This window comes from Carcharodon carcharias, chromosome 5, assembly GCF_017639515.1.
Source record: "Carcharodon carcharias isolate sCarCar2 chromosome 5, sCarCar2.pri, whole genome shotgun sequence".
In the NCBI taxonomy this organism is placed as follows: domain Eukaryota; kingdom Metazoa; phylum Chordata; class Chondrichthyes; order Lamniformes; family Lamnidae; genus Carcharodon; species Carcharodon carcharias.
In genome coordinates this window covers 76373993-76395587 of record NC_054471.1, presented here as the reverse complement: position 1 = coordinate 76395587, position 21595 = coordinate 76373993, and the positions used below count along the sequence as shown (strand labels likewise).

The 21595-nt window shown below is 45.1% G+C and overlaps 1 protein-coding gene across 1 annotated transcript in view; it reads left to right on the top strand.

Moving 5' to 3' along the window:
• khdrbs2 (KH domain containing, RNA binding, signal transduction associated 2) overlaps nt 1-21595 on the top strand; it is a 718527-nt gene that overhangs the window by 431075 nt on the left and 265857 nt on the right. Inside the window, exons 5-6 of the mRNA XM_041187172.1 lie at nt 5511-5638; nt 10756-10942. Coding sequence (XP_041043106.1) covers nt 5511-5638; nt 10756-10942 — 315 coding nt within the window. The remainder of the gene's footprint in view (nt 1-5510; nt 5639-10755; nt 10943-21595) is intronic.

Below are 21595 nucleotides of genomic sequence, written 5' to 3'. Positions count from 1 at the left end.
AATGGAATTTTAGCTTTGTGCTCGTGGCCAGTATAATTGCCTTTTCAAAATATCTCCGCCTTTGTCCGCAATACTTTGGTTCTGGCAAGGTACACCTTCAGAGAGCCATCAATAATTTTCATTGCTGCTTCGTCACCAGTTATTTTCTTCTAATTAAATCAAACCCTTACACATACTAGTACCACCATACCTATTAAACTTGCAGCATGACTTGGATACATCACTGCTTCATTCTGGAACAAGAAGTAAAACTCTCATTTAAAAATAATTCCTCTCTTATGCAAACTCCTCTGACTCCTGGTCTGCCAAAAATTTGAAGGCAAAATCCTTTTATTTTACTCACCTAATTTATTAACTGCTTCTCACCGTAGGAGGGGTTGGTAACTCGAGGACAACAACTTAATGTAATTGGCAAAAGAACCAAAGGAGTAATGTGTTTTTTTTCCTTTGACACAAGTTGCAATCAGGAGTGTACTGCCTGAAAAGATAGTGGAAGCAGATTCAATTAGACCTTTCAAAAGGGATTGGATAAATACTGAAGGAGTCCACGACCCAGGGCCTCCAGTCAAGCCCCTAAGACACCACGGAAGAAGAATCTGAAGGCACCCACCCTGAAGTCCTGTTACAGCGCTCACCTACACCCTCCACCAGCACAGGGACACATACCTCGGCGGGACCTAGTTCTGGAGTAGCCCGGGGATCATAATCTGGTGAGCACATCGCACTGTCTGATCCACTGCAGGCGGAGGCAGGGACTTGCCAGGTCCCTGGCACTCAGAGGACTGCTGGAGACCAGAACGTTGCTGAGTCCAAGTCAGATGACGGGCTCTGGACTCGGTCATGTCACAGTTGCTGGAGCTACAAAGGCAAGCTCGGGAACATCAGGAAGGGATGTCCACTGCACTCCTCAGATTGCAAGGCACGATGGAGGAGTCTGTCTGCCTTCAGGCTGAGATGATAGTGCCAGCATTGCAACGCATCGGGGTCAACACTGGCAGGATGGCAGTCGCCATAGTGACCTTGGTCCGAGACATCAGTCCAGCACTGCTGTGCGGGCTGAACTCCATCGCTGACGCCGTAGTTGGCCTCCAGCTCTGTCAATGCGAGAGGGGTGCGGGGCAGTTCAATCTCACACCAGCTTCCGTTTCTCCTCAAAGAGTCAGCCAGAGGCCCCCCGGCACCCAGGACAGAGCGCCAGCAGCTTGACACCTTGGGCCCGTCCACCCAGATGACTTTGAGAGTTACCAGCCCATCTGAATCCCCTGTACCTGTGACCTCCAGTTCCACAGATCAAGGAGGGAGCCACTACCATACAGCAGGACCCTGAAAGCAGGATGGGGCCCTCCAGGTCTCAGTCCTCCAGAGGACGCCCATCGAGGTCATCACAGACAGGGCGTAGCAGTCAGCAGGGTGCCTCCACCTCCGCTGTGGATGTCCGGGGAAGACCAAGACATAGCAGCAGGGTTAGGAAGATTAAGAAGATGTAGTTACACAGCCTGAGCATGGGTGTTAATCACTTGTACATAACGTTCACTATTGTAAATAAACTCCCAATGTCTCTCTGCCTATGGCTCCTTGTTATGATGAGCAGTGTTTGTGTCATTCAGATGTGAAACCTTGGTTCCTGTACAAGATAAAGGCAGGTGTCTCAGTCCAGGGCCTCTTCCCTGTGCTTTTTGTAACCTTCAGAGCAAAGTGATGGTCCAGCCTCACTCTCCCTGGACACATTACTGATGCCTGCACCTCGGCGGTGCTGGTCATTGCTGCCAGAATGTCATGGGCAGGTGCCACAGAGTTCTCTCATACTCTCTGTGTGCTCTCAGCAACTTTAAAGCGGGGCTGGCCCCCCATCTCTTCAGCATCTGTGACCAGTGAAGGGCTCAGGTGCTGAAGGTGGACAAGGGATCAGATGCTTCTAAAGTTTCATGGCTGCGTCTCTATGATATGACCCAAGCAAGCGATATAACGCAAGTGAGCTACCCTCAGCCAGACAGGAGTCAGACATTCTGAAAGACTATGTGAAGATTTATGGAGTGTCCTCACTGCATATCATCATCATCTCCCTGGAATCGAGGAACTATTAGGGCCTCTGCAGTGTCTCCAAAACAGGAACATTCTCACAGGGCTTATGTGCTGCCATAAGCCAGACTGGAGTCAAACCTTCATAGTTGAGATGTGAGGATCTATGGTGTCTCCTCACTGCGTGTCATCATCGTCCTCCACAAATCTAGCAGCTATGAGGGCCTCCCACGTCTGGCCAGTACAATGGCCTCATCGCCGTCATTGTCGCTTTCAAGGGCCTCCTCACCCTCATCCCCGTTGGCGTCCTCCTCATCAGAGGAGACATCCAGCTCCTCCATCTTCTCCTCAGCCAGCTCCGCTCCCCGTTGCAGTGCCCGTTTGTAAAGGGTGCAGTAGGTGATGACGATGCGTGACACCCTCTGTGGACTGTATTGCAGGGCTCCACCTGACCAGTCCAGATGTTGGAACCTCATCTTCACCATCCCAATGGTTTGCTCGACCAAGTTGTGAGCTTTGGCATGAGCCTCATTATAGCCTCAGTCTGAGGCTGCCGCATGGGTGCCATCAGCCACGTCCTCTGCAGGTAGCCCTTGTCCCTGAGGAGTCAACCCTGCAGCCTCTGTGGACCCTGGAAGACTCCAGGGATCTGTGACTGACTAAGGATGCAGGAGTCGTGGACACTCCATGGGAACCGAACCTGCAGGATGCGTTTGTGGTGGCCGCACACCAGCTGCACATTCAGTGAGTGGAAGCCCTTGCAGTTGATGTAGTTGGCCACTTGTTACCATGGAGATCTGAGTGCCTCATAAGTGAAGTCAATGGCACCCTGAACCTGTGGGAAACCTGAGATCTGGGCAAGTCTCAGCGCTCTTGTATCCTGCGTTCCCCGGTCCCTGGCAAAATGCAAAAAGTTGTGTGCTTTTGTGAAGATGGCGTCCATGACTTCATGGATGCATTTGTGGGTGGAGGCTTGTGAGATCCCACAGAGGTCACCTGTGGAGCCCTGAAAGGAGCCACGGGCATAGAAATTGAGCAGTGCAGTCACTTTCAGGGACACTGGCAGTAGATGGCCCATGATGCCAAATCCTGCAGTAGCTGGCAAACATGACCAACCAGTTCCATAGACATGCTCAGTCTTCAGTGACACTGATTCTCTGTCATCTGCAGGAATGAAAGGCACCGTCTATAGACCCTGGGTCTAGCTAGGCATCAACCAGTGTCAGCTCACAGTGACTCTTTGGTGTGTGTGCAGGAGCCTCAGCCGCCCCTTCTTCTTGAGGCTGCTGCTACTCCCTCTGCCCAGCCAGGTGCCTCCATCACTCTCTTCTCCTTCTTCTCCACTCTCTATAATCCATGGGGCATACAGATAGGTCACCAAGCTCCATGCTCCTCCTGATGTACTCCTCCTGCAGGATGAAAGGGAGAAGCAACTGGGTTAGCATGGGTGTTCTAAGAAATTCTCTTGGCTGAGTCTGAAGGCCCCTTAACACAGCCCGAAGAGTGCTGACTACCACTTGGATGGCCAGAGTTCAGTGTGCTGCATGGCTGCCCGAAACCCCACCCACATCCAACAAACCAATTGGTGACAGCTCTGCCCATTGGACTGCATGCTGTGCTCCCAGCTCAGGCACAGACATTCTCCTAACCCATGCTGCAAGGCTGCCCTGTTAGCTTGAACCATGGAGGAGACTGGTCAAAACCTGATTGCTGACATTGCAAGGGGCTGTGAGCACCTCCACCAGTGACTGCTCCATGGCCAGCTTTAGCAAGGAGATCGTACAACATGCCCAGTTGTCCAATCCTTCTCCAGTCCACTAAAATGCTCATTAGTTTGCAGTCTGTGCCCGAGGGGTGAAAAGCTCTGGAGCACTTGGCGGCATTTTCATGCCTCTGCGTTGCTTGAGTGGGCAGATAAGCTCGAGGCTTGGCTCCAAGCATGTCAATATGGCTGCATCTGAACTGTCTCAGCTGTGGAGGAATGGTCACTTGACACAAGGTTTCCCTAATGCCTCGCCCCTTCCCTCTCCCCCCAACCTGCTTTTGCACTGCCATCAACCGCAGTGCAGCCCTTACCCCCCACCAACCTCCCAAGTCACTTCAACTGCAGTGCTGCCCTTGCGCACCACCCCCCTCCCCCCCCCCCCTTCCCCCAGCAACTTGCCTCGACCACAGAGCAGCTTTTGCCACCCACCCCTCCGGCTCACCTCATCTGCAGGGCAGCCCTTTCTCCGGTACTGCATTGTCAGCCAGCCAGGAAAAAGCAACTTGCCCGTGCCCTCACCTAGATGCACGGCGCCTCAACCTTAAAGTCCAACAGGTGACCCTCAGGAGCGCTGAGCAGTCTTACTGTGCACTCACCTCCGGGTTCCCCTCAAAGTGCTGCTCGCCGGGTACATGCCTTATTAATGCTGCTGTGAAACACGTCAGCGCGCAATCATGCCAACGTGATCGGATGATCCAGCGCGGGGGAATGACTCCGGCGAGCTGGGCTCCTAACAACATCCAGGTGTATTCCAATGAAGCTCCCGATGTCCGGCAGCAGGGAATGCAGCGTGCAATTGACGGGTGGAGTGGCTGATTGCAAACCGGTTTCACAACTGTGAAACCGATTTTTGGCCTCCCCACCATATTGTCCGCTCGCCCACCATGACACCCGACACCTGCGGGCACAGAAAATTCCACCCTTGGTCTTTCTATGGGGTAGAGGTTGAATAAGTGCTTCCACTTGAAGGAGAATCCAAACTGGAGGCCATAAATATAAGATAAAAGCAAAATCATAGGGATGCTGGAGATCTGAAATAAAAACAGAAAGTGCTGGAAAACCTCAGCAGTCTGGCAGTATCTATGGAGAGAGAAGCAGAGTTAATATTTCAAATCTAACCTGACTCTATTTTGAAACTATAATCTTAAATATAAGACTGTATCTAATAAATCCACCAGGGAGCAATTTCTTTACCCAGAGAATCATTACAATGTGGAGTTTGCTAGCACTTTATTGGCTGTAAAGTGCTTTGGGACGTCTTGAGGATGTGAAAGGCACTATATGAGTGCAAGCCTTTCTTTGTCAAGGAGCAGAAGAGCTAAATGGAGAGAAACTGGATAAATATAGGAGAGAGAAAGGAATAGAAGGATATTCTGATGGAGTGAGATAATGTGAAATGGAAGGAGGCTCATGTGGAGCAGAAGAACTAGGTTAGATGGGATGAATGGCCTGTTTTTGTGCATGTAATTCTATGAAATTAATAAGGTGCAGTTTATTAATTGTGCACTGGCTTCATTATTGAAGTATTGTTTTTATCATATCTTCGTAACATAAGAAGAAAATTGTGTTGTTGAGAAGAGCGAGTAAAAACCAGTTCACTTGTGTGCTCTAGGAGATACTTGATCTTGAAAGACAATGTTGATAAAACTGCTGAAAAAAAACTAAACCGACAAGAAATAAGGTGAATGTTAAATGATGGAAATGAAAGTATCTTTTCTCTTCTCAGGACTATAATGATGAGATCCGCCAGGAACAGTTGAGGGAGCTGTCGTACCTGAACGGTTCCGAGGATTCCAGTCGAGGGAGGGGAACTCGTGGGAGAGGAATCCGATCTGCCGTGACACCCACAGCAAGGTAAACCCACCCTGGGCAGTTGCACAGGGGAAGTGGCAGGTAGGAAAAGACCAGCGGTTACATCAAGCATGCCCTACACCCACGACGGAAGCAGGGCTATGACTAGATAGCTCCTATCCCCCAGCTCCACACCCTGCAGCCATGTAATCTCCTGGGAGAGGCAGAAACACCAGGGTAAATACAATGATAAAACACCCCGAGAACATTCCTTTCTGACCATTGTGACAGTGGAACCAGTAAAGGATAAGGCATGGACCTGTGTTATCTATAGAGATTGTTAGAGCCTCAACAGGCAGAAGCAAATATTGGAACTGTAAGCAGCCACTATGCCTCATTATCCAATCCTTTAACAGCTGTAAATCACATGTGCTTGGATGGTCCATACTAACTCCTCGGCAGTGAGCCAAAAGCAGGTGGTTGCTGACTCAGTGTCAGAGTCTTGCTGCCATTCATGTGGCCATTTTCTTTATTCGTTCAGGGATGTGGACTTCACTGGCTAGGCCAGAATTTATCGCCCATCCTTAATTGCCCTTGAGAAGATGATGGTGAGCTGCCTTCTTGAACCACTGCAGTCCATGTGGTGTCTCCTGGAAGGGAGTTCCAGGATTTTGACCCTGCGACAGTGCAGGAACGGTGATATATTTCCAAGTCAGGATGGTGTGTGGCTTGGAGGGGAACTTGCAATATAGTGGTGTTCTCATACACCTGCTGCCCTTGTCCTCCTAGACAATAGAGGTCACGGGTTTGGCATGTATCGTTGAAGGAGCCTTGTTGAATTCCTGCAGTGCATCTTGTAGATGGTACACACTGTTGCAACTGTGCATTGGTGGTGGAGGGAGTGGATGCTTAAGTGGTGGATGTGGTGCAAATGGGCTGCTTTGTCCTCAATGCTGCCATGCTTCTTGAGTGTTGTTGGAGCTGCACTCATTCAGGAGTGGAGAGAATTCCATCAGACCTTTGACTTGTGCCTTGTAGATGGCGGACAGGCTTTGGGGAGTCAGGAGGTGAGTTACTCATCACATGATTCCTAGCCTCTGACCTGCTCTTGTATCCACAGTATTTATATGGTTGCTCCAGTTCAGTTTCTGGCCAATGGTAACCCCAGGGGGTTAGAGGGATAGAGGGGGATCCACTGATGGTAATGCCATTGAATGTCAATAGGAGATGGGTAGACTCTCTCTTGTTGGAGATGGCAACTGCCTGACACTTGTGTGGCATGAATGTTACTTGCCACTTGTCAGCCCAAGCCTGGATATCATCCAGATCTTGCTGCATTTGGACATGGGCTGCTTCAGTATCTGAGGAGTTGTGAATGGTGCTGAACATTGTGCAATCATCAGCAAGCATCCCCACTCCTGATCTTATGATGGAAGGAAGGTCATTGATGAACCATTTTCCTTTGTGCCAGGCATGACTCGAAAAGTGGAAAGTTTTCCCTCTGATTCCCATTGACTCCCAGTTTTGCTAGGGTTCCTTGATGCCACACTCGGTCAAAAGCTGCCTTGATGGCAAGGGCAGTCACTCTCACCTCATCTCTTGAGTTTAGCTCTTTTGTTCTTAGTTGGACCAAGGCAGTAATGAGGTCAGGAGCTGAGTGGCCCTGGCAGGACCCAAACTGAGTGTCTGTGAGCAGGCTTTGCTGAGTAAGTAGCACTGTCGATGACACCTTCCTTCACGTTACTGATGATTGAGAGTAGACTGATGGGGCAATAATTGGCTGGGTTGATTTTGTCCTGTTTTTTGTGTACAGGATATACCTGGGCAATTTTCCACATAGCCGGGTAATGGCCAGTGTTGTAGCTGTACTGGAACAGCTTGGCTACGGGCGCAGCAAGTTTAGCAGCACAAGTCTTCAATATTATTTGGCCATTTAATTTCAGCCTCACATTGCTGGGATGGTTTTTTTTTTTACACAGGTTGCAAAGGGTGTTTTTTTCTCTCTCAAATCCCATGCTAGAGAAAACAAAGCATTAGGGCCAGCAGCAAATTTAAATCACATTTTCATCTCAGTAAAGGTCATGGTATGAAAGCTAAAGCCCAAGTTGGGCCAGTTCTCTTTTCTGTAATGCTTCCTCCCTAAGGGTTTGGTGCGAGATTTCAACTGTTTGCCATCAAGCTCTGTTTATAAAACACCATAACTGCGAGAGCACTCAAACATACCAAATTAACAGGCTGCTAGAGGTCAGTTGGTCCATCAAAACTAAAACTCATGATGGCTGGAGCATCAAGACTAAATACTTTCTAACTCCCTCTCCACTCACACCCCAAATCCACCTCCAAAGCCATGTAACCTCCTGGGAGTGGCAGATAAAAACCCAGGGCAAAAAGGAGAAAAAATACTCAGGACAATTACTCTCGATGCCCTCAGTCAACTGAAACCAGTCCAGGTGATCATATGGACCATGTGTTATCCATATAGACACTTGAGTTCTATGTCAGAACATAGGACCTAGGAGTCATTCAGCCCCTCATGGCTGATCTGGTATGACCTTAACTCCACTTTGCCACCTGCCCCCATAACCCTTGATTCCCCTGTCTAACAAAAATCTATCTAACTCATCCTTGAATAATTCAATGATCCATCCATTGATGTGATGTGATATGATATGATGTGATCTCTGACCCAGTCAGGAGCTAGTCCAGCTCTTTATTGAAGGGGAAGAGTGACTCAGCCTCCCAAAGGCTCATTACTATCTGGGATGGGAAAAGCTGAACATCATCCAGTCCATTCCTACTCCTTTATGGTTTTAGTTCATGTTGCCTGGTCTTCCCAAAACTGTCAAACTAGAATAATCTATCAATAGATAGAGAAAAATTAGTTCAAAAGTTTGTAAGATGGCAAAATAAGAATGTCATATGGGTGTGTGTCTATATGTGTGAATATATGTGGGTGTGTGTGTATGTGTATGGAAATGTGTGTGTGTGTCTATATGTGGGTGGAAATGTGGTGTGTGTGTGTATATGTGTACACATATATGTGTGCGTCTATTTGTGGATGTATGTATATGTGCTGGGTGTATATGTATATATATATATATGTGTGTGTGTCTATGTGTGAGTGTGTGTATATGTGGTGTGTGTACATGTGTATACATATATATGTGCATGTCTATGTGTGAATGTATGTATATGTGTTGTGACAATCGGTTCCCAGGCGAGGTCCCCCAATTTGTTATGATCCCAGATGAGATACCCCAAATTGGTAACTTCCCGAATGGGTCCCCAATTTTGTTATGCACCCGGGTGAGGAAGAATGAGCTGGCTCCCCTTCTTTATTCAACCCCCTCGGTTAGTCGCAACATGGTTAATTTAAAAAGGATCCCTTCCCTTGTGAATACCTTTTCCCTGTCAAAATGCATTTATGTTTTAGAAGGAGTCAATTTAACTAGGCTTTCTTCAGTCAAAGAAAGAGTGTGTTTATTAGTTACTAAACCTGAGGGGAAAAAATGGTAAAAATGCAACATACATACACACAGATTAGAAATGAGAAGTTGAGTCCAAAAATAAAAGTTAAAAAAAATATACAAATCAGTCTTTGGCTTGCCCACGAGGAACAGATAGTAAAACGTTGTGGCCATTAAGTTGGGTGATTCTGGTAGTGCTGACTGTGGCAGTTGAGCAGTTGGTTTGGAGACACTTGGTTCTGCAGTTTAGCTGAAGGAATTGTCCTGTTTCCTTTTTGACTGTGTCTTTGCTGACTTTTGACTTGCCCCCAGCAACAGAGAGGAGAGAGATACTTTTACCTGCAAGCTGCAGGGATGCCTAGTTACTGTTCTTCTGCCACGATCACAGCACACACTAACACACCAGAACTAGAACACACAGATCAGGTCTGCAGCTGGCTTTTTAACTCCTTTTCTTGTGTATTCCTGGAAGAGAAAAATAAACATGTCTTTCGCCCAGAATCTGATTCCTTTCGACTCAGTTCATTTCCATATTCTGAGACATAACTCAACAGGAGATGGTTTCTGCTGAGATGGTAATCAGTCTGCATTGTCTCTGCAACCACAGGAGATTAAAGTTCAGTCTTTTGCATTACATCTCTTCCTTTCAAGTGTCTCTGTCTGAAGTGGGCCTTGATACCTTTTTTAGGTGCGACATTCCAGAGCATCTCTGGACTAATCAGTCAAGTATAGTCCATGTAGGAATTTTCCAGAAAGTGGTTAATTTATAGCCTCAGCCAGCTTTTGCTTTTATGTATTTTTTAAAAACACATGTCTTCTTCAAAAAGTTCAATATGCCTGTGAGTAATTCAGGCTATGATCTGCTGTCATGACATGTATGCATATTTGTGTGTGTGTGTATGTATATGTATGAGTGTGTGTATATGTGTGTGTATATGTGTATGCATATATGTTGTGTGTATATGTGAGCATGTGTGTATATATATATATGTGTATAAATATTACAGTAACAATGAGGAAGAGGACATCAGAAAACTTTTTCACTTTCTAATGTAAATGCATGGAATGTATCACAGGTGCTTTACATGAGTGACAAATTCCCTGCTTTACATTTCTCATGTATTATAACCCTTGTCATACATGAGCCTTCTTCTATGAAGTTTGATTGAGGCCTGCTTCCTCTTCCATATTGAATGGTGTTGGAGTTACTTACAATTGTTTTTAATATTATCTTCGTGTATACTTTGATACTCCTTTGACTGTTTGATGTGGCTAAAATAATCATGTTACCAGATCAATTAATCCAATTAGACCTGAACTGGTAATCCAGAGAATTTGAGAGTTTAAATCCCACCATTACAAATTCAGAATTGGAATTCCCTTTAAAGAAAAATCTGAAAATAGAATCTGGTTGTTAGTAAAAGTAACCATGAAGCTGTCGGATTATCGTAAAAACCCAACTGGCTCTCTAATGTCCCTTTGGAAAAGGAAATCTGTTATCATTGCCAGGTCTGGCCTCTATGTGACTCCAGTCCCACACCAATGCTTAATGGCCTTCTGGAAAGCCAATTAGCAGTGTCAAATCAAGTTCAAGAAGAAGGCCCATCACTATCTTCTCAGAGCAACCAGCAATGGGCAATTAATGCCAGCTTTGCCAACGATGCCATATCCCATGATTATTTTTTAAACGTCATCTGTTCTGCATTCTTTTAGGGGGCGTGCCAGTGCTCTCCTTCCAGGACGAGGAATTCCAGTGCCCAGAGGGACACCAGTCGCCCGTGGGGCACCCTCTCTATCCCATCCAGTGAGGGGTACTCCAGCGCCACGCAGCAGAGGAGGACCCGGGGCATCCGGCTATCGACCTCCACCTCCGCCAGAAGAAGATACTTATGACGAATATGTGAGTACCCAGAGCTGTGCCTTTGGCATTTTCAAAACAATATTGAAAACAAGCATGTCAGAGGCCAATATGGTTCAATGGTTAATTATATTTACTGCCCATTATGGAACTTAGTCCTATGAACCTGTAGGTAAGTTTAATTCCTGGTCTATCCTGAATTAGCTGGCTTCAGGAAATATTCAGTAAACCATTGTTGGGTGCGATGCCCCTGGGCTAAGAGGGCTGCCTGGGTTCCTGCTCTTCATCATTTCCAAATGCCACTGTTGGAACATGTACATGTGTGAAAGACAGGAACTTGCTTACATGTGATCTCCAGGATCATGTACATGTGTGAACAGTAAGAGCATGTACAAGTCTGAAGCCAGACCCCTTCCATTTGTTAAGATCAGAAATATTTAACAAGGAGCAATGATGTGTATGAAGCCAGATGAGGGCAGGACTGTGCTCAGTTGGGATGCACTTGAAACGAAAGTTACCATTCACCGTTTAAACTTGTGTGGCACCTTGCCTTCCTTGATAGGGTGCCAGTGGCCAGCTGGCCGGCATATGGAACACATAAGGAAATAGTGGAGAAATGAACTTTCACAATAGTTTTGTTACAACTCATGTTTGTGCCTTAGATATTTCTGTTGGTTTTATGTGGCATGATATGCTTCAGTAAATGGCCCCTACTGCTTATGTTCAGGAGTACACCCATATTGCCCAGTATCTAATCTTGCAATACAATAGCCTGGGGTGGAAAAGCAATATGAACTGAACTGGATATTGTATATGTGTCTGTGCCCCATGCATGCCTGTACTCTTTCGGTTGGTGGATTGATAACAATTTAGTGAGATGAGGCTGCTTTATTTTACAGACAGCAACTGAGCCTACAGTTGTCATCAAATCCCACTTACTTCACTTGGCTTCAAATTGTTCCTCATCAATAAGGAAAATAACAAACTACATTGCCTTGACCTGAGTTAGTAGGGTGGCTAATATTAGGTTTTTGGTCAAAACTATGTTTTACAGAGGCTTGAATGGCACTAGCCTATAATAAAGCGAATAAATCTTCCATCCTTCCTCCAGCAGTCCATTCTGACTAAATAACTTCAAACATGTGTTCTTTTTTCTCATCAATTTGTTAACTCTTGGTCACAGAAACTGGGGGATCTGCCCCTTTGATCCCTTCGCCATTCCATGATTCACCAGTAACCCCACCCCATCAGTAAAACCATTCCATGCACACACATCCTAACCAGACACGTACATACACACAAGAGACACAGGATTCTCAACATATATCCTTTTCTGGGTTCATGAGTAGGTTGAACAGACCTGAGTGGTCCAAGTTTGTAAATTGTGCATCAGATCAGCTGGTGGGGTGGTTTGGCATCATGAACTGTCCAGCTGGGAAGCTTCAGGTGTATAGAGAGTAAGCAGTCCTACTCCGAGAGCCTCCAGCTCCCATAGCACCAGCTCCAACTCATAACTCCTCTGGTTTATTAACATATAAACTGGTCCTTTAACTCCTTTGTCAGCAGCCACTGTGTACCGCTAGAAGAAAACAATTCAACTCACCCTGAGCAAATCCCTGGAAACATAAGGGGAGTGAAGATCCAGTCTAAAAGGTTCTCTTCTCACTTTCCTCTCTGCTTTGCACAGAGAAATTGTTTACTTACATGAAGGAAAGAAAAAGCAGCCGTATGGGAAACCAGACCATTGTCCCACTTCTAATCTGCTCATCCATTGAGAGAAAGCAAGAAAATTGGACAGAGTTTAAGGGATCAGCCAAAGGAAGCAAGTGATCCTCTGGCCAAGGGGGATAGAGATTATAATTATAGTGGGGCTGGAGGCTGGAATTTTCCTGGTTGGATCGGAATCTCAATTCTGGATGGGGAACTCTGAAGTGGCGATGGCGGAATGTCGGATGCGATCTTCCCTGAGGCGGTCAATTATTAAGTCACCTCCCGGAGCCCCGTCCAATTGGGGCTGGGGTTCCCGCTTCGGGAGGTTCAATCGGCGTGGCCTGTAGGTGTCGGTCACTGGCCGCCTCCTCAGTGTGGGTGATACTGAGGGACCAGTAACAGGAGTGGCAGCGGTGTCACAGGAGGCACCAACATTGTGGCTGCCAATGCTGCAGGTACAACGTTAGCGGAGATAGTATTCTCCGTGAAGTGGCTGTTATGCCATGAATTCTGCCTGAGGATACATGAGCATTGGTAATTACTGCTACCAAATGAATGAAAGGCCTCAAATGTCTTGCAGCTCAGGCGTCCTGCTCTGAAGCTGCCCCCGATGCATTGCTGGACCCCTAACAGAAAAAAGTCTGAATTGCCTGCTTGTCACCAGCGTGCAGCCGGGGCTGGGGTGGGGGCTGATTCCACTCACAGCCTGCCCCTGGGAAATTCCTCCAGAGTTGGGAGTACGTCTTGATGCAATTTTCCTGGCCCCACCACGTCCAAAGGGCCAGGAAAATCCCAGCCAGTGAATCCGCTTGCTCTTTGCCTTCAGAGCCAGGAACTGCAAATGGACGGGTGGGGGTGGTTAATAATGATGTTGAAATTACTCGGAAGGTAATGGTAGAATTGAAAATCGGGGACCTTGAATGAGTAATCTTATTGTGCAGACAAGGTTGTGATTTGATGAAGTGAAAAGTAAGGTAATAAGATTTTCCATTGCTAAAGTACACATCACAAAAGCAGAATTTACATTTCAAATTAATCTGCCAAAAGAGACACATATTTCTCAAGGCCAATTAGGGATCGGCAATAAATGCTGGCCTTGCCAGTGATGCTCACAACAGATAACAAAATAAACATGCAGCTGATAATTAGAAATAAAACAGAAAGTGCTGGAAAAACTCAGCAGGTCTGGCAGATCCTGTGGAGGGAGAAACAGAGGAACATAGGACTTAGGAGCAGGAATAGACCCCTCCAGTCTGTTCCACCATTCAATAAGATCATGGCTGGTCTGATTCTGGCCTCAACTCCACTTTCCTGTCTGATCCTGCCCCTCATAAACTTTGACTCCCCTTGTCTATCAAAAATCTGTCTAACTCAGCCTTGCATAAATTCAATGACCCAACTGCCACTGCTTTCTGGGGAAGAGAATTCCACAGACTAACGACCTTTCAGAGAAAAAATGTATCCTCATCTCCGTCTTAAAAGGGAGACACTCTATTGCTAAACTGTGTCTCCTGGTTGTAGTCTCTCCCTCATAAGTGGAAACATCCTCACAGTATCTACCCTGTCAAGTCCCCTCAGAATCTAATAGGTTTCAATAAGATCACCTCTCATTCTTCTAAACTCCAATGGGTACAGGTCCAGCCTGTCCAACCTTTCCTCATAAGATAAGCCCCTCATCCCAGGAATGAGTTGAGTGAACCTTCCCTGAATTGCTGTGAACTTGAACAGTTTCAAAGAAGAATCATATTGGACTCAAAGCATTGGCCTGTTCCTGTCCCAACTGCAACAATGCACACCACTATCAGGACAAAGAGCAGCCAAAGGTCCATTGATCTTTGGGCAGGAATTTCCGGTCCCTTCTGCTTCTGTCTTCACAGATGTTGCTAGACCTGTTGCATTTATTAAGCGCCTTCTGCTTTTATTTCAGATTTGCAGCATCATAATTGTTTTGCTTTTATTTTAGCTGATAATTAGATTCTGCTTGACATCATTTATATCCTGCTTTTGTGACGTTCCTCTTTGCCACTATAAACATTGCAAGCTCAGAACTGGAGGAAAAGAGAACTGTTTAATGGGTTTGTTGATTCATTCCAGTGATGTGAGCATCATTCACAAGGCCAGAATTTATTGCTCATCTCTTGGTGCCCTGGAGAAGGTGGTGGTGAGCCACCTGCTTGAACCTCTGCAGTTATAAGAACTCAAGGGGAAGAATATGCCACTCAGTCTTTTGACCCTGCTCCCCAATTCATTTAGATTATGTCTGATCTGTATTTTAACTCCAATAGCCCATCTTATTTCTGTCGCCCATAATATCCTTGCATAAAGAAACCTATTGGTGTGGCAAATGTGCTCCCACAGTACAGTTCGATTAGGAGTCTCAAGGTTTTGACCTAGCGACAGTGAAGGAATGGCGATATAGTTCCAAGTCAGGATGGTGAGTGACTTAGGGGAACTTGCAAGCGATGGGCTACTGGCCATGTCCTGCTCAGTGGTAGAGATCACAGATTTGGAAGGTGCTATCGAAGGAATCTTGGTGAGTTGCTGCAGTGCATCTTGTAGATGGTACACACTGCTGCCACTCTGTGGAGGGAGTGAATGTTTAAGATGGTGGATGGGGTGTCAATCAAGCGAGCTGCTTTGTCCTGGGTGATGTCAACTTCTTGATTGTTGTAGGAGCTGCACTCGTCCAGGCAAGTGGGGAGTATTCCCTCACACTCTTGACTTTGCCTTGTAGTTGGTGGACAGGCTTTGGGGAGTCAGGGACTGAGTTACTTGAATTCCCAGCCTCTGGTAGCCACAGCACCCATGAAAATAAAAATGGGAAGAGATGTAAAATAGGCTAGCGAATTGCCATCACCTACTTTAGAATATTGCACAATGATCTTCCCCCTGTGCCCTGACCAGCAGTTATGACTCAATCAGCAACACAATAGCAGGATATCTGGTTATTTACTTGATTGTTTGTGGGTTCTTGCACTGGACAAACTATCTGCAATGCTTCTCCACATTCCAACATTGAGGACAATTCAAAAGTACTACATTGGCTGTGAAATACCTTGGGCTGCCATGAGGATGTGAAAGGCACTATGGAAATTCAGGCACTTTCCTTTCTATCAGAGGCTTCCCAAAGCACTTCTCATTTCCATGAATTTCAGCATTCAATTGCTGTTGTTACATGGGTGAGTGCAACATTCATTTTATTCATGGCACGTTCCCACCATCAGCAGAGATATGAATGACCAATGATCTGTTTTGAATAATGTTAACTGAGCAGGACAGAAATAGATCTCCACACAAGTTTTCAGATTGTGCAGTGATGCCTTTAGCTCTGTCTAAAGCACTGACATCAACAGACAAAAACCTTGGTTTAACATCTCAGCTACAGGATAGCAATTCTGACAATGTACTACTCTGGACTGCAGTGAAGTGTCAATTTAGATAATGACTTCCAAGTCCCCGAGCAGGTCTTGAGCCGACCATTTTACAACTCTCAACTGGCCCAAATCACTAATTGTCCTGTGATCGTATCGTGTAGGATTCTTACCATGCCTTGGTCAGGATTTCAGTGTCTGCTGCAGTGCCAGCAGATTCTGGCAGAGTGGGACCTCCAGAATTAACACTGATATTCCAGGGTTAGCCTAATCAGAACACATTGGCTGAGTCTGTGCAGTATTACCATGGGAGGAGGAAGGAGTGGGAGAACACTCAGAATTGATGATAATCATGTCAGTTGTGGCTCAGTTCATAGCACTCTTGCCTTTAAGTCAAAAGGTTCTGGGTTCAAGTCCCACTCCAGGACTTGAGTACAAGAACCAAGGCTGGCACTCCAGTGCAGTACTGAGGAAGTGCTATGCTGATAGAGATGCTGCCTTTTGGTTGAGGCATTAAACAAAGGCCCCATCTGCTGGCTCTGCTGGATGTAAATGATCCCATGGCAATATTTTGAAGAAAAGCAGGGTAGTTTTCCCTTGGGTCCTGGCTGATATTTATCCCTCATTCAACATCACAATGCAGATTATCTGGCCATTATCACATTGCGGTTTGTGGGAGTTTGCTGTGCGTAAAATTGGCTGCCATATTTCTTGCATTATAACAGTGACTACACTTTAAAAGTAATTAATTGGTGTAATACACTTTGAGGCATTCAGTGTTTGTGTGAAGTGCTATATTGTTATGCTCCTCATGGGGATCCATTAATCAAAATAACTAAATTTACCAAACAACCCACAAATGAAGAAATTACCAGTAACATTTTACTTTTTGTAACTTTTACTTTAACACGAATAAGAATCAATGTAATTTAAACATAAATTAACAGGCAAACCATGGCTGGTACAAATTATAAATTGCACATGAAATAGCAGATACAACAAAGGTTATCCCACTGATTTACTAAGGAGCCCACTCTAATTGTATGATCCCAGTTTCAGCTACACAGCTTTTCTGAGTAAAATTCCAGTCCCTTTCCTTCAAGGACTTAGTTGATTCTCTGCAGGCAGGTAAATAGGGTTCCACCTTCCCTAGATAATTCATCTTCCCTATATGGCACTTTTGTTTTCTGGAACCTTCTCAACTCTTGGCTCCCGTCGGTTGTGGTAAAGCGGATCTACCAGAATTGCCTTTGCCTGCAAATGACTGGGCTAATTCTGGGCATTCAAACACTTGAAAATGAAAGATACAGTGGCAGCAGTCCTGAATTTGCTTTCCAACCACAGAAATCCCATTTTCCAACTCTCTAGCTCTTCCCTTTCTTCTTTGTGTCTGCCACTTGGCTTCCACATTTTTAACTTCCTTCCTGTTGGTACTGCTTCCAGGTTAAGGGTTGCCAGCCCACATGAACTGGTATTTCGTATCATCCGAAAAAGTTATAATTGATCACTTTTCAAGTGATCCAAACTCTTAAAAGTCCTTTTCAAACATCTGCAAAGCAATGACAGATTCCCCAAACACTTTGAAGTAATCACAAATTTTCCTTATTGTTGCTGCTTCTGGGTCAAAGGCTGTCACAATATAAATGCAAGTGTTTCAAGTGATGACAGGAGTTGTGAGAGACGTTAAGGAGGGGAAGGGGTTTCTGTTACTTTAATATCACTGGACAATGGAGTAAGAGCTGGGTGAAATGGGACCTTACTGAAGCTTTTGCTGCCCCCAGCTATCACATATCCACTGGTGAACTGGTGGACCAGCAGTAAAATATTCACCCTACCAAAATCTTTTGCTCTTGCTTAAATTGCCAGTGAGATTGCCAATCAGGATTTTCTGCTTTTGCACTCAACTGCTGAGAAGTCACAGGTTGGTGAGCACAGTATAGATATTCTAAGCTAGAGGCTAATATCACTGGGTTATCATGGATTCCATTCAATGTCTGGCTACTGGAGCCAGACACTTTTCTTGTTAAACTCTTCCCTCCAGATAATAACATTACCAATCTCGCTGGAAATTGAAATTCAGAGTTGAACACTTGGGGGAAAAAAACTCAAGTTTCTTTAGTAGAAGTTAAGCACAATGTTTATTTTGCCCAATGTTCACAAGCATCGATTTTCTTCTTCCTCGGTCTAGCTACGACTATAATTTTTAAAAATTTCTCACCACCGAAATTTAACTTGTATGCAAGATATTGTTATGATGTGGAATGCACTGCCTTAAAGAGCCATGGAAGCAGATTCAGTGGTAATTGGATAATTACTTGAAGGGATAATTTTGGCGGAGCTATGAAGAAACAGTAGAGGAGTGGGACGAATTGGGGAGTTCTTCTACTGAGCCAGCACAGGTAAGATGGCCCAAAGGCTTCCTTCAGTGCTGTATGATTCTTGTTTGAGCCAATCTAGCGCTTCTCCTTGATTCTCACTAATGGACCTTGCCATTACAATTTTCAGGTTTTACTCCAGGTAATTTTCTTGGGTACAGGAGCTTGGACCATTTCCAGAGGTGAGCGCTCATTCCCTATGAGCCCTCTTTATCTGTCCCATGTATATCTGCAGCATGCCCAGTCTTGAGTACAAGCTCCTCATCACTGTAATTTGGATTACCTGATTTTCTTTCACATGATCTTCTCAACTTCAGGAGATGGATGAGTAATCATCTCATTAAATTGCCAAATGGATTGATTGTAGAGTAAATGGATAAGTGAACAGTAACAATTGTATATTGTAGATTTTCAGTAGTTATAGAGCAAAAGAAAGGCTTGCATTTCAGTCCCACCTCTCATGTCTTTGGTACACCTCAAAGCACTTTGTAGCCAATGAGGTGCTTTTGAGGTGTAATCACTGTTGTAATTGTTTTATCCTTTCATGGGATGTGAGTGTCGCTGGCTGGGCCAGCATTTATTGTCCATCCCTAATTGCCCATGGGAAGGTGGTGGTGAGCTGCCTTCTTGAACCACTGCAGTCCATGTGCTATAGGTACATCCACAGTACTGTTAGGGAGGAAGTTCTAGGCTTTTTGATTCCATGGCAGTGAAGAGATGTGATATAGTTCCAAGCCAGGATGCTGTGTGGCTTGGAGGGGAACTTGCATGTAGGAAACGCTGCAGCCAACTTGTGCACAACAAGGTTCCTCAAACAGCAATATGCCAATGAACAGATAATGTGTTTTTTTTTATGATGTTGGTTGAGGGAAAATTATCATCCAGGACACCAGAAAAAACTTCTTCAAAATAGTGCTATGGAATCGTTTCCATTTACCTAAGAGAGTTGATGGTATCCTGATTTAACATCTCATCAGAAAAATGGCACCTCCAACAATGTAGCACTCCCTCAGTACTGCATTGGAGTGTCAACTTAGATTATAGGCTTAAGTCCTTGTATTGGGATTTGAACACACAACCTTCTGACTCAGAAGTGAGAGTGCTGCCTACTGAGCCACAGTTGGCACCTAAAGGTCTGTTAAGAATCTGAAGATGGTGTTAAACTTCTAAGGTTTCCCTTGATCTACCCTGCTGTCTGATCCCACAGGGCCCTCTGATATGAGGGGAGTTCAGGCTAAATTCCTAATTTACTTGAGTATGGGCTTTCCAGGTGATTAGACCACAGAGGAATGAGGCAGAAGGGCTTGAGCCATAGCTCAAGCCTTTAGAGTAGGACTTGAACCACAACTTTCTGACTTAGAGGTGAGAGCACTAAGCCAATAACTAGGCCAGCTGTTTTTGTTCTTACTTACCTTGATGTGGAGTCAAAAGGATCAGGCGTTCCCTCTTCCCTCTCCAGTGGTACCCCCACAAAGGCTGATTTGGCAATTGAACTAGCCAACTATGCAAAGGTTCCAGCCAGAGGACTGCATCCATGGATTGGTTTTATGTAGATGAGGCCTCAGACCCAATTTTGGTCAAGTCTTTTGAGTCAACTTTGCACTGGTTTCCTACTCTAGACCCACTTTTATTCCCCAAAGCTCCCATTATGCCAGAGGTCAGAGCAGTTTGGTCTGAACCTGATTCTCTCCCCAAACAAAACTCGGGGCTTCTGTAACAAGAATGCACCTTTCAAAATCAGTCCCTATATCTTTAAAAATGTGCAGTTAATGCTGAATCTGTTTTCATTGGGCGAAGAAGCTAGAATGAAGCTAAACCATTGAACAATTATCCATTGATCAACTTCTGATCACCACCTTAAAATCTTAACATAATTATTCTGCAATTGCTAATTTTTCGACATGTATTAATGACCTCTCAACATTCAGCAACAAAAGAAAAGAACTGACATACTAATAATTGACCCTCATGAACTCCACATCATGTATTATTTATAACTGAAATGATTTCAAAAGCAACAATCTCTTCGGTTTCAGGTGGCAATTGTAAAATCACTCGAGCTTCACACTTGCTGCTTGCGATGTAATATAGAGCTCCTGATGATATTACAGCTCAGTAATTACCCCCAGATTTCCATTCCAGTGGCAGATAAAGAAGACATTACAGGAATGATGTTCTACTTGTTCCTCCATTTCAGTCTCCTTGAAATCAGTTCATCACAAGGGAAATTTTATAAAAAGAACCTAGCTTTTCTATTCACATTTCTGCATTGGGCTTTACTCCATCCCATGTTTTCTCTATATTCTGCACGTCACTACCATTTGGATTTCCACTCTGTTTGGGGTGCCAATTTCCAGATGGGATATTAAACTGGGGCCTCTTTTGCCTTTCCACGTGGATGCATAAGATCCCGTGCTACAATTGGAAGAAGAACAGGGGAGTTCTCCCTGGTGCCTTGACCAATATTTACCCCTCAACCAGCATCACTAAAATACAGATTATCTGACCATTATCACATTGCTGTTTGTGGGATCATGCTATTTGCAAATGAATTGCTGTGTTGCCTACATTACAACAGCAGCTACACTCCAAAAGTGCTTCATTGGCTGTAAAATGCTTTGAGACATCCTGAGGGTGTGAAAGGCAAGTCTTTCTTTTTGTAACTGCTCGCCTCTTAACTGGTTTACTGCAGTCAACCAATTTCGGCTGGGGCCAGCAACTCAATGGAACGCAGAAAAAGTTCAGTCTCTAATTAAAAGGCACATTGATTTTCATGCGCAATACCGGCCCAGTGCACTAAATCATTCATATATTCCCCCCTCCCATCTCTGCTCTAGTGGTTAACTCATGACTGTAAATTCTGTTTGCCCCCAGGTGCCTCCCCCATGTCACTATTATCCAAGTGCAAATTGTTGACGGTGAGTGGGCTGGAAGTTGTGCATCAGATGTACAGACTCCATCTAGATAATTGCATCCAGTTTAGTGCACATCACCTCAGGAAGAATATATTGGCCTTGGAGGGCATAGAATGCCCTCTAAGTTTATCAAAACTTGTATTAATAGTGGTTTTGTGCTATTAATGATAGAGTTGATCTGCAGACACTTCTTGGGCGGAAACATTAATTTTATTTGCAAAATAATCAGCAGCAATTATACGTGTGCTTTTAACTCCAACCCTATCTCTACACTGACTGCTGAGGGAGCCTGCACTATTCTCCTTTTGGTTACTACAGATCATG